Raw genomic sequence first — 12,113 nt, forward strand, 5'->3', positions numbered from 1 at the left:
ATATATATTTATTTTTTTTAATGCATAGCGATTTTCTTCCTTTTTTAAAATATTTTTTAATTTATTTTTTTTTTGCCCCCGTTGCAAACCTGAGCTCGGTCCCTGCTTTCCCGTGCAGTTTTCCTTCCTTAGATGTTGGCACTGTGGAGCGGTCAGACGGCGTCAGCAGGCGATCTCCTCCAGCGTTCCCAGGGTGGCCTGCAGCGGCACGTTCACAGTGTGGCTGATGGTTTCCGGATGATTTGGCATGGGGTCGCAAGTGCTCTGCGGACGGAGAGCGGGGGACGGTTACCCCGGGGCCGCCGGATGCTCCCTGTCCCCCCCAGCCGCCATCGCCTTTCTTTGGCCGAGCCACAGCATCAATCCTCTGGAAATAACTCAAGCCGGGGCCGAACGCTGCACCCGTATCGAGCGACTTCGCCTGCCTACAGAGCCGACCGCAGGGAAATCTCCTCCTCTCTCCCACTGGGGCTCCTTACCACATTTTCATCATGGCTCCCTTCCTCTTCCTCCTTTCCGAGTAGGTCTAATAACTTCTCCTTGATCAGCTGCAAAAGAGGGAGGTTGGGTGAAGGTGGGCAGGAACAGGCAAGACATCTGCCCTGCCCGCGTGGGGCATCCTCCCCCAGCGGCGCTGGGTCCACAGCCCCAGGGGATGCGCGGGGCTTGGAGGACACCCTCCAAAGGATATGGATGAGGACACAATCTTTCCGAGAAAACCACCCTGTATGTCAAAACTGAATTCTTCACATAGAAAAAAAAAACCCCAAACTCAAAATTTTAAAGTGTATTTGGGAGTTTATTGAAAAATGTCAGCTAGGTGAGCGCCGTTCCCCTTTGCTGCCACATTATTTCCTTGGCAGCCGCTGCTGCTTGAAGAATATATTTTCAAGGGAAATCCCAGAAAGGTTGAAAGTGAGAGTGTTTTTCTGAACAACTTCCACTGGAGGAAAAGAAAAAAAACAGAAGCAAGCTAAAAACTTGAAAAATTGGGTCAGTTCCTAAGGAAGTGAGGTGGATGCTGGCTGGCAGGCAGTGACGTGTGGTGGGGATTTGGGATCCCGACGATCCCAGGAGCATAACTCTGCCCTGAGGCAGGACCAAGAGAAGGATTGCGCTGAGCGAATGATGCAGAAAAAACATCTCTAGAGTCAATATTTCACAGAATCACAGAAACACTAGGTTGGAAAGGACCTTCAAGATCATCAAGTCCAACCATTAATCCAGCGCCACCATGTCCCCTAGACCATGTCCTGAAGCGCCACGTCCACACGTTTCTTGAACACTTCCAGAGATGGCGACTCCACCACCTCCCTGGGCAGCCTGTTCCAATGCCTGACCACTCTCTCAGTGAAGAAATTTTTCCTAATATCCAATCTAAACCTCCCCTGGCACAACTTGAGGCCGTTTCCTCTCGTCCTGTCGCTGGTTATTTGGGAAAAGAGACCAACCCCCACCTCACCACAACCCCCTTTCAGGCAGTTGCAGAGAGCGATGAGGGCTCCCCTCAGCCTCCTCTTCTCCAGACTGAACACCCCCAGTTCCCTCAGCCGCTCCTCGTAAGACTTGTGCTCCAGACCTCTCACCAGCTTCGTTGCCCTTCTCTGGACACACTCCAGCACCTCAACGTCCTTCTTGGAGTGAGGGGCCCAACACTGAACACAGGATTCAAGGTGCAGCCTCACCAGTGCCGAGTACAGGGGCACAATCACTTCCCTACTTTCATCCCATTTTGGCTAAGCGATATTGTAGCTGTTTGCTGGCAATCTCAAGAGTTGACAAATGCTTTGGTTGAATGCAGTTGAGTTTTACGTGTGTTGAACCCCACCTCAATGAAACCCTGAGCAGACTGAATCAACCACATCGATTAGGCACTAAGACATTTTGTTCCTTATCTCCTTGGTTGGTGTGGGTTAAGTATCTCTCACGGGTTACCAGGAAGATGACCCCTGCATGGGGCATGGCTGGGTGAACCTGCTCGTTCAGCCCCAGGTATGCATGGGGAGCCTCTCCAAGGAAATAAGCTGCTCTCTTAAAGCATGCTTGCCCAAAAAGAAGGAAAAAAAAAAAAAAACCCAGCAAAAGGAAACTATTTGTCAAGTTTTATAAGCAGATATCAAAGAAAGTAGTAAACACAGAGAAGAAAAACTCAAACTTTCTGAGGTTTCTTAGTACCTTCTTATGAAAGAACCCCAAGAAAGCTGGAAACAGGTGATTTTAATGAAGTCTTGTGTGCATTCAGCCTGAGATACAAACTGAGGTGCAGGTTTTGTTTGCACTCTGAAGCCATTAAGAGCTTTATACTTGTGATTTTCAATATATTTTATTGCAGAATAATGCCACCAAGTGCTAACAGCTGCCCAGAAGGGACTGTGATGGGGAGCGATTGTCTTAAAACATAAAGCCAGCAGCCCAACTTTAATAACATTAAGAGGTTTTTCAAGATGCCCCAGTGAGCTCAGAGGAGAGACCGTGGTTGCCCGACATCCCTGTGCACCCACCTGGCTTGGCATACATTAATGCAACAGCCTCCAACAACCCCTGCCTGCAATATCCCATGGGATTAAAAATCCCTGGTCCCATCATGATACGGGCTGCGACAGGGCTATGAAAGTGCTGGACTACGCAGGTCTGAGATGTTGCATATTTGGGTGCAAAGCACCCAAAGCCATTGCATCAAAACCACCAGGCAATGAGTAGATGAGCTGAATTAGCAGGAGGCACCTTCCCAGGGACAAGGGCAAAGGATCTTGAGCTGGGATGTGCCAAATTTGCTGGGAACTGCCTGTCTCCATAGGTGTGTGCATCCTCCTTCCAAGCCATAAATTCATTCTTTCCTGCTATAAAACAGGACATGCACTTGCGTGTTCAGATCCCTGGGGTCATCTTGATGCAAACTGGGCACTCCTTAGCAGCTCGCATCCAGCTGCAGCCCCTCTCCCTGCCTCAATTTCCCTTTTTATAAACAAAAATCATGAGCTTGACTCCCACCATGAAGCCTTCTGCAATGTGGTGATGAAGACTGGGAAGAAAAATCAACGGCTGGCAGGGAGGATGCTCCAGGGAGGGTTGTTTTGGACTGTGGCCCATTTAGGTGAGAAAATGGAGTGGAATAGGTCCAAAAGGCAGCTGGAATCTGCCTCTGTGCTCGCAGGGGCAGTGACAGAGGATGCTGGCGGGATGATGCCCGCAGGCAGGCTGTGACAGCATGGGACCACCGAGGCTTGTGTTGGCACGGCGGCACAGAAAAGCCGAAATCCCCTGGGAGATGCTGAGCTGTGCTGCTGGGCTGAGACATCAGCCTTCACTGGGGGAACGCGCTTAGGCAAGAAGCGATTAAAAATATACCGGGGTTGTAACTCTGCTGCTGGAGGGCAGGAGGAGGGAGGGCTGCCAGAAAGCAACGTCCCCTCCGGGCTGCTTATCGCAGTAATTCCCATTAAAGAGGGCTTGCACTTTTTTCCGGAGCAGCTGCTCTTGGCCACTGCAGAGTCATGGGACCACGCTCGAGCTCGTCTCGGTGGCTTCCTAGAGAGCTCCTTGCTCCAGGGCTGCTGGCAGAGCTGCAGAGAGCAGCTACCAGGGACTGGGGCTTTTCCACCCCCGGCAGTGGTACAAGGTCTGGCCTTGCTGCTTCTCCTGCCTGATGGCTGGACTGGGACTCAGGCATTAATTAAAGGTGTGTTTAAGAGAAGATGGTAACGGAATGCTGCTGGGAGAAGCCCAGCTGGGGACAGGGCAAGGAGGGCGCCGCAGGAGGTCCCCAGCCAGCACCCTGGAGCCATGGCACCCTGAGCAGTGCGAGCTCCGGGGTGGGAAGCAGCACAGCCACATGAAGGTGGTGCTTAATTAGCCCAAGAGAGAAGCAAACCTCGTTAGCAGAGGCAGGGTGCCAAGTAAACCCGGCTATGCCATGCCGTGGCTGCACGCCAGCCTCCTGTGGAGAGCCCCTACTCATTTGGCACCGATGCAGGGACCCCCGACTATATAGCGCAATCAAAGAGCATTAATTATCCAGTACCATTAATTATAACATTAATTATCCATGTGTGCACACTGGGCATGGAGGGTCCTGGTCCATGACCACCCCAGCCTGGCATGAAGGCTGGCAAACCCACACCCACAAGAGGAATAAGGTGAAGGGCGAGGGTCTTACCTCGTATATATAATCGAAGAGCTCCAGTATAGTGAGGATGCTAGCACCGATAAATAGCCCCATCTGGCCTCCAATGTCACCTAGGAGAGAGAACAACACGTGGATGCTTTTTGCCCCTGGGGTAAATGCTCTTAGAGGCACCCGTGCAACCGTGGTGCAACTGCCCTGGGTGCTGCTGTCCCCAAAGAGCGAGGAAATGCAAGGGATGACCCCCAGAAACACCAACAGCTCTAATGGCATGAAAAGCATTCCAGGAAGGACGTTGCTGGCCACCAAAGCATTTCTCCTGCTAACGAGGCCATCAGCTGTAAGCCTAATGAGGATGCGATACCGCACGCTGGCATTCAAGGACACCATCTGTCAGACAGCAAGCTTCATCCCAGGAATCCCAAAGCCCAGTTCCCAAACTGGCTGGGGGAAGGAGAAAGATGCTGGAGAAGAACTGGGTAATGTCTCCTGGAGCTGAGAAAAAACCCCGAACCTTCCAAAGGGAGTAAAGGGAGAGGGAAGATGGCCTGATTTTTTTGGGAAGCATCTCAAGGCTGTCCTCTGCTCGAGTCCTACAATCCCTCAGGGCTGGGGAAGGGCTGCGGAGGAGGCACCATAGGGAGAGGAGACTTCCAGGGATCTGCCAGGAAGATGACTCCTGATGTGAGATGCTGTGCTGTACCAAACTGTGTACTTCAGGGAAGAAAAACCTCATGGATTTTGCTGCAAAACACCAATGGTTCAACTGTGTTGCTCCCTAGAGCAAAGGTACCTGTGGGTGGAGGGGCCACCAGGACCTTTGCTGTGGGTGTCCATGAGAGACAGACAGGAAAGAGGAAAAAAGGTGCCTGGGGGCAAACTGCTAGTTCAAAAGGTGCTGAGGGCTGGGGGAAGGTGAGACTTTTCCCAAAGCCCACAGTGCCCTGGGAATGAGGGTCATGCAAGGCTGTGCAAATAAGGAGGCTTATGTCGAAGTGGCTTCATCACCAGCCTCCTCTTCCTTCCTGTAGAACTCTTGGGGAACCCACAGGAGGTGCAGAAGGCTCGTGGCATGTTGTTCTGCAGAGCTACCACCGCGGGGTGATGTGGGGACACCCAATGGGATGTGGGGTGCCCTGCTTCCCGCAGCATCCCCCATCCTGGGGCAGGCTTGCAGCGTCTGGCCCCGCGGGATGGCCCAGCTCCAGCTTTCAAACGACGGTGCTGATCGCTCCCTGCACCCCAGCTGGGATTTGGGGCTTGGAGGTGGCACATGGGGGAGCTGAACAGCTGAGCATGGGCACAGAGCGTGCTTGCTTCTCCTGACCAAACACCTCCACCCCCAAAGCCAGCAGGTCCCAAGCACCTAAATCTGTAGGTGGTACCCACAAAGCCCGACCCAGGTTAAGGCTGAGCAACCCAACAACTCTTCCACCTTCTCCATCAAGCTGCGGGGCACCACCCAAAGGCAAAGAGCTCAGTGTCCTGGCTGGAAAAGGGAATAGATTTGGAGCATGTAAGAGGTGATGGGTACATGGTTTTAAGAGCTGTCCTCCACACGCTGCCCTTCCAGCATGGGGAGCACCACAGAGAGCATCCATCACCCACTCAGCCCTGGAATTTCCAAATAATAGGGCCCTGGTAGCAAGCAGAGCTGGAGCAACGCACGTTAACCTTTTGCAGGTGGCACGTGGACTACCTGTGGTCCCTGGGACATTCCTGAGACAGCTTGGTGTTGGAAGGAACATAAGAGATGGGACTGAAAGCGTGCTGGCCAGGAAGGTGTCTGGACCTTGCTGGGATTTTCAGGGCACATAAGCTGTGCACCCACTCGTAGCAGCTGCCCCATAAACATGCAAGGACTCCAGCACAGGCTCACACAGACTCCAAAACACCACCACCCCTGATCTCTCCTTACCAAGTAAGGCTGCCACTTCATAGGCTTTCTTCTGCTCAATTGTCTCATAGTTGAGTGCTTCAAAAAATATGTCCAGCACAAGAATATTCTCTCTGTAGAAAGAGGACAATAGCATCAGCCCATCAGCCAGCAGCAGCCTCATGTGCTTTGGAGAAGAAAAGAAAATGGGACTTTGGGACTCTATTCCCCTCTCTATCCTGACTGTTCTCTTTCTGGGGTCCTCAGCAACCCACAGACACTTGGACCCCCTGGAGACCAAGGCCATAGGGCACTGTTTAGGACTTTGGCAGCCTTAGCAGAAGCTGGAAAATGTTTCCCCAAGATCTCTCAGGATCTGAGCTCTGGATCTCACTTCGATGACAACAGCAAGAGTCCGAAAGATGCTTAATATGGAGTAACTCTTGCTGCCTCCACAAGGCAATAATGTGCCCAGGGCTGGGAAAGGTCAAAGACAGTGGCTGCCTGAGGTCCACAGCCCAGACTTAAGTAGAGAGCAGCCACATCTCAGACAGGGCCTGCAAGACTGGGCTTCCCCGTCAAAATAAGAAGAGAATTATTTTTTTGGTGGATACGGGGTATGCTCATGGAGACAAGGCCAGGGGAGGACTATACAGTTATCCTGAAACATGTCTACAGAGATGAAAGCAACCTACACCTCATCTCTTCGAGGTGGAGATAAAACCTCCCTGGAGGACATACCTCTGTTCAGTGATGGATGCATTGGCAAGGTCTGGTCTTACCATGGGCTAAAGCATGGTCTAAACTACCAGCAGGGTTTTACAGACACTTTCCCACAAAAGGCAACGGAGATCTGTTTTCTGCAACACTCACGAGATATATTTTTCCGACTTGTTGAACTTCTTCTCCAGGTACTTGGCTGAAGTCTTGCTGGGGATCTTGACCATGGAGAGCTCTTTGTTGTACCTGGTCAGGTTACAGGGTGTCCTGCAGATGCAGTAATTGCTGTCCTTTTCAGCAAGCAAACCTGGAAAAGGTCACAGAGTTAGATCTCATGGAGTCAGGGACACACAGCAGACGTGGGAGAAAGGCCAAGCAGTCACATCTCAGAAGAGCTGCAGGAAACCCAGTCCTGGCCATTTCTCTCCTAATTCATTGCATGGCCATCCCCACCATCTTGGAAAGAGGCCCTTTGCTGGAGGCTATACTCTGTTACCAGCATCTGCTTTGGGGTACACGTGGTGCTCATCCCATGCTGGTAACACGCCACCCCTTCCTCTCACGTGTCTGATCCTGCGAACAGCACTCAGCCCTGGGAGTCTCCTAAATCCAGACCCAGAATGGGTCCCTCCTTCCCAAACCCAGACCTAGAGGTTCTCCCCTCCTACATATCCTGGGGTGCCCATTATCCTGAGGGTTTCTGCACTGATGGAGCCCCATGCACCATGTAGAACCAGAAAAACATTATCCCAGGGTGCACCCAGCCCTTCCCAGCAAGTTGGGTCCCACCAAAACCCACTGCTGGGTTGCAGCTGCCCTACGTCACCCCAGTCCTGCCAGCCAGGAGGACGTAGGCTGCTGCAAGTCCCCCCAGCTTGGGACACCCGTGGTACCCAGGGATACCTCTTGGTACTCACCGAGCGCAGGCTCTGCGCATTCTTTATACTGCTCCGGGGTACAGAAGGGAGCATCCCCTGCAGGGAAAGGACACATCCATCAGTGGGCATCAGCCACCGTCCTGCAAGGGAGCTGGGGACCACGGGGCTCTCCGCAGGGAGCACAAGGACCTCCCTTTAGCAAAGTGAACCCACCATCTGCCCCACCTCTGCCTGCCCTGGGGCCTCCTACTGCAAACTGAGGAGGGGGCTGCTGGAAATACCACTCAGGCTATTAACTGGGGTTAAACAAGGGCAAATCAGACCCGTGTCCCTCTGCCCCTTCCTGCTCCTTGAAATAGGGCATTTTGCAAAGGCTATCAGCACCCTTCTCTCCTTAGGGAGAGGTACTCCCAGCCCCTTTACTCCCTGGTCCCTTTCCAGCTCATTAACCCCTAGTGGCCCAGGCTGGGTGGAGGGAGCGGGTCCCCACGCCGCCGGCGCACTGACCTGGCATGTGAACCATTCTGCAGTTGCAGTTTTCCACAATATACCGGGTCTCGCAGTCGATCCTGCAAGCCGTGATGCTGTAAACGGGAAAGAAGTCTAAGCCCATATCCGACGAGCGACATTCACCCCACGGCGGAGGCAGGTACGTCAACTGCAAGAGAGGGAGGAGCGGGGTGTCAGGGGACGTCGGGGACTGGCAGCGAGGAGTGGGGTGCAGCATCGCCCTCCTCTTGCCACAGAGGAGCCCCCAGAGCGCAATTTTAATGACGTTTCTAGGGAGGGGACTAAGCAGTCCTGTTGCAAGGGAAGGCCACAGCATGACTCTTGCCAAGTGAGGGCCTTTAGCAAGCTCTTCTGCTCCAGAGCCGCTCCCCGCCATCCCTCCAGCCCAGCCTCTCCAGGAGCAGAGCCACAGCAGGATGGTACGTTGCAGGTGTGCAGCACCAGAGGTTCTCCAACACCAGCTCCGTGGTCTTTCTTACACCGTTGGGAAAATCCTGCCCATGCAGGGACTGAAGGGGAGGCTCCCACCTGCAAATCGTCTCCGACTTTGGCGAGAGCAAACGTGGGGTTGTTGGCACCGGTGTGTCGGCAGGTCCCGTCTCCGACTTACTCTAACCCCCGAGCTGCACCACTATGTGCCTCTCACGGGGACAACGCAGACAGCGCTGGTGATGTCGAGGAGCAGAAAGTGGTGGCAGTGAGGTCCTGGCAATGGCTCTGATTGCTCCAGCGTGAGCAAAGCTGCCACGTTTGCACCGTGTCTTTCTCCAGGCACTTTTCTTGTTTATAAAAAATGCGGCAGATCACAACCCTCAGAGAGGGCCAGGGACATTGGAAGCACATGGAAAGGACCAAGAACAGTTCAGCAACCAAAGACTGTTGCAGAAGGTGAAAAATGGCAAGGAAAGGGTGTATCGGTGCCATAAGGAACCTCCAAACCTTCATGCTCCCCATGGAGGGGTGACTCTACTCAGAGCAGTGCTACCACGGGAGATGGTGCTGGGCTGCAGCCTCGGAGAGGCAGGCAAGTCAAATCATGTCCTTTTCTGGACACCCAAGCTCAGGGAGAGCCCCGTGGAGCTAGATACACATTATCCACTCTCCTGGCACCCCACGATGATGAGGAACCTGTCATCTTCGCCCCTGTTTGCACACCACCTTGCGTGAGGCTCCTAAGTTGCTCCGCTCAGTGCTGGTGCAAGGCAAACCCTTCTGCTGTTACTGCTTTCTTTAATACAAATGCAAAGATAAGATAAGCAGGACTCCACAGTCCAGCACAGAAACCTTAACTCAGAGCCCAGAACATGCTGGAGGACAAAACAGTCACTCTCTGGCCCTCACGACCAAATCTACCTTGTTCCTCTTCTGTCTGCAGCTTGGCAGCCTTTCCTGTTTCTCTTTATCTTTGCTAAATTCTCTGCACTACTCTTTGCTAGAGCAGAAGATAGCATTCCCCTAACCCCTCCTTCTTAGTGTTTTCAAGCAGAATCCAGTTTGCTGTGCTTCGGTCCAAACACAGAACGTTTTGTGCTGCAAAGCATGTTGGCTGAACAAAAACATTCCTTTAAAAACTGTAGTAATATTAATCACATCCTAAAATAAATATGTAAACATATGTTGATGGACTATGAGCCTAGGACCTAGTGGCAAGACTCTGCGGTGCTTGTTTGGGGTCTCTTCTGGAGATGTTTGGGAAAAGGAGAAGAAAAGAAGATGACCCACAAAGTGGATGCACATTGCAGATGCTGTTGGATGAAAAACCACCCCATGAATCCTTCAGGCATGGACCTGGGGTATCTACGACAAAAATTCCACAGCGTGAGGTGTTTGGAGCCCACGCTCTGCTCTAGGTCTTCCCCAGGAGATCTCCTGCAAGAGCAGAGCTCCAGCTCTCCAGCGCATCCTGTAAGAAGATACCTCGTGCACCAGCTTGCAGTACTGGGATGCTGATAAATCTCCCCATGGCTTTGACTTATGAACCACTCAGTAGTTAAAAACCCATAATGGGCTTAAATTACAGCCAGGAAGAGAAAGAAGAGATGTTGGGATGAACATGTCTTGCGCTGAGGACAGCTGGGTATGGGAACAGCCTGCCTTGGAGGGGCATGAAACCTGGAAGCTGAAGGAGAGTTTGGGGAAGGTGCCAGGCTTCAGAGAGGGTGATCCTGCCCTCTGGGCTGGACACACTCTCAACTCAGCCAAGCCAAAGTAATTCCTTCTCTAGGAACAATTTTGTCAGAAACAGTTCCCATCCAAGAATCCAGAGATGCTTTGGTTATTCCAGCACTTTGCTTGCTGCATTTATGGGCACTATACTGGCTCCCAGTAACTTCTGTCTCTAACAGGTTGGTGCAGATTTTTTGGGACCAGCCGGACCCATGGACACGGCAGCCCTGTAGCACATCCATCTTCCAGATGAGCCACAGGTTCTCCCCACGATGAGATCGTTGTTCAAGGTCTTCCCTTGCATGACCCCAAGGACAGACCCGAGAACAGCTCAGATTCTGCCCACACAAGGGTGAAGGGTGTCTCCACGTGATGGTGACGGTGAACCCCTCTTTGGCTCTGTCTCCCCCACCAGCCAGGGAAGGAGGGAATCGCCAACCCCCTTCCCCTGCTCCTGCGAGCATCATCCCTGGTCTCAGGTGCCGATGAGACACAAAGCTTCGCAGCGACGTTCAGCTGCGCGGTCTGCTCAGCACCTCTGCGTCCTGGCGCGCACGCGCCAAGGAACAGGACGCCACGCGTGCCGGAGCCGGCATCGCCCGTGGGTGCCCACGCTGCTCGCGGTGGGACGGGAGCTCTGGCGTTCCCCGAATCTGCCTCAATCCACGCTGCTGCTCAGGCTGCTTCGAAAAGCAACAGCGGCGAGAGCTGTTCGGCGGCCCGGAGCGACACGCGCCCATCTCTGTGCTCCGCAGACATGACCTAAGAGCAGACAAGATCCACATCAGGTGTGAAGACGCAGCAGGTGACGGAGGGATCCCACCAGCTGAGGCGTTAAGGGAAAAACGCCGGTTCCCAGCAATCTCCGCATCCTCCAGGAAGCAGACCCAGCTCTGAACGGGAGGAGTTTGGAAGTCAGCAAAGCAGCACCTTGGAATGAAAGTATCGAGAGCGTCTTTGTGACAATAGCGAAGTGCTGTTTGAAGGGGATCTTTTCTCATTTGCTTTACACTTGCACTGTAATAGAGCACCAGATGCCATCATTTAGTCATCCGTGGTGGAGAAAGGGGCCCATATGTTGCACGTTGTACGATAAAAGAGAATAAATAATTGCGGCCTCAGATGGAATCGGCTCTCTTCCGAGCACAGCTACACGCAAATCTTTTAAGCTCTTTAAATTTTATTCTGAATGTCGGTGACGGGATCAGAAAATGATGGAGTCATGATCAGATATTTAGCTTACACGCTTTTTTGCGCAGCTAGCGTTGGATTTGAGCCACGGTGCTCGTGAACCGGCACCGTGTCTGCAGGAGGTACACGGGCTGAATGGTTAACGAACCCCTAATCGACACACCTTCATTAACAGAGTCATGGCCTGTTCTGTAGCTGGGACCAGGAGCACCCACTACCCCTCCACCGCGAAGCCAACCCTGTGCACACTCACGCAGACAATTCACCTTTTTTTGGCTTCCTAAAAATGCAGGAAGAGCTGCAGCAAATCCCCCGCCACACGCCCAGGCTTCTGCTCTCCCCACCGCCCTCCGAACTGCTGAGACTTAAGAGCAGAAAAAGCCTCTCGGTGCGTTTAACACCAGTGGAAGTTTTTTTGCTCTGCAGCGTTTCCCTGTTTTGGAGAAAAGCCCGTTGTGCCTGGGACCCACAGGAGACTCCAGGAAAGCTCCAGTTTTTCCTTTTTAAAGGAAATTTCCCCCGTGAAACCCCTGCCCACGGAGCAGAGCCCTGTGGGGGTGCGACACAGACACCTCGGTGCTGCCTTGTTTTATATTAATCCCTACCTCTTACGTCCTACAACACAGCGCAGGACTTCTCGCTGCTGGCC

General features: G+C 52.8%; 1 protein-coding gene across 1 annotated transcript; it reads right to left on the bottom strand.

The window, feature by feature from the left end:
- Window positions 1-40: 40 nt before the first annotated feature.
- LOC104628813 (acid-sensing ion channel 2) lies at window positions 41-8,255 on the bottom strand (the record flags this gene model as incomplete). The annotated part of the gene is made up of 7 exons (XM_010297516.1): window positions 41-264; window positions 480-548; window positions 4,157-4,236; window positions 6,042-6,133; window positions 6,873-7,026; window positions 7,637-7,693; window positions 8,105-8,255. Coding segments are annotated over 7 exons (705 nt in total), but the record flags the coding sequence as incomplete, so codon positions are not given.
- Between the last annotated feature and the right edge of the window lie 3,858 nt (window positions 8,256-12,113).

This window comes from Phaethon lepturus, unplaced genomic scaffold, assembly GCF_000687285.1.
Source record: "Phaethon lepturus isolate BGI_N335 unplaced genomic scaffold, ASM68728v1 scaffold39061, whole genome shotgun sequence".
NCBI classification, from domain to species: Eukaryota; Metazoa; Chordata; class Aves; order Phaethontiformes; family Phaethontidae; genus Phaethon; species Phaethon lepturus.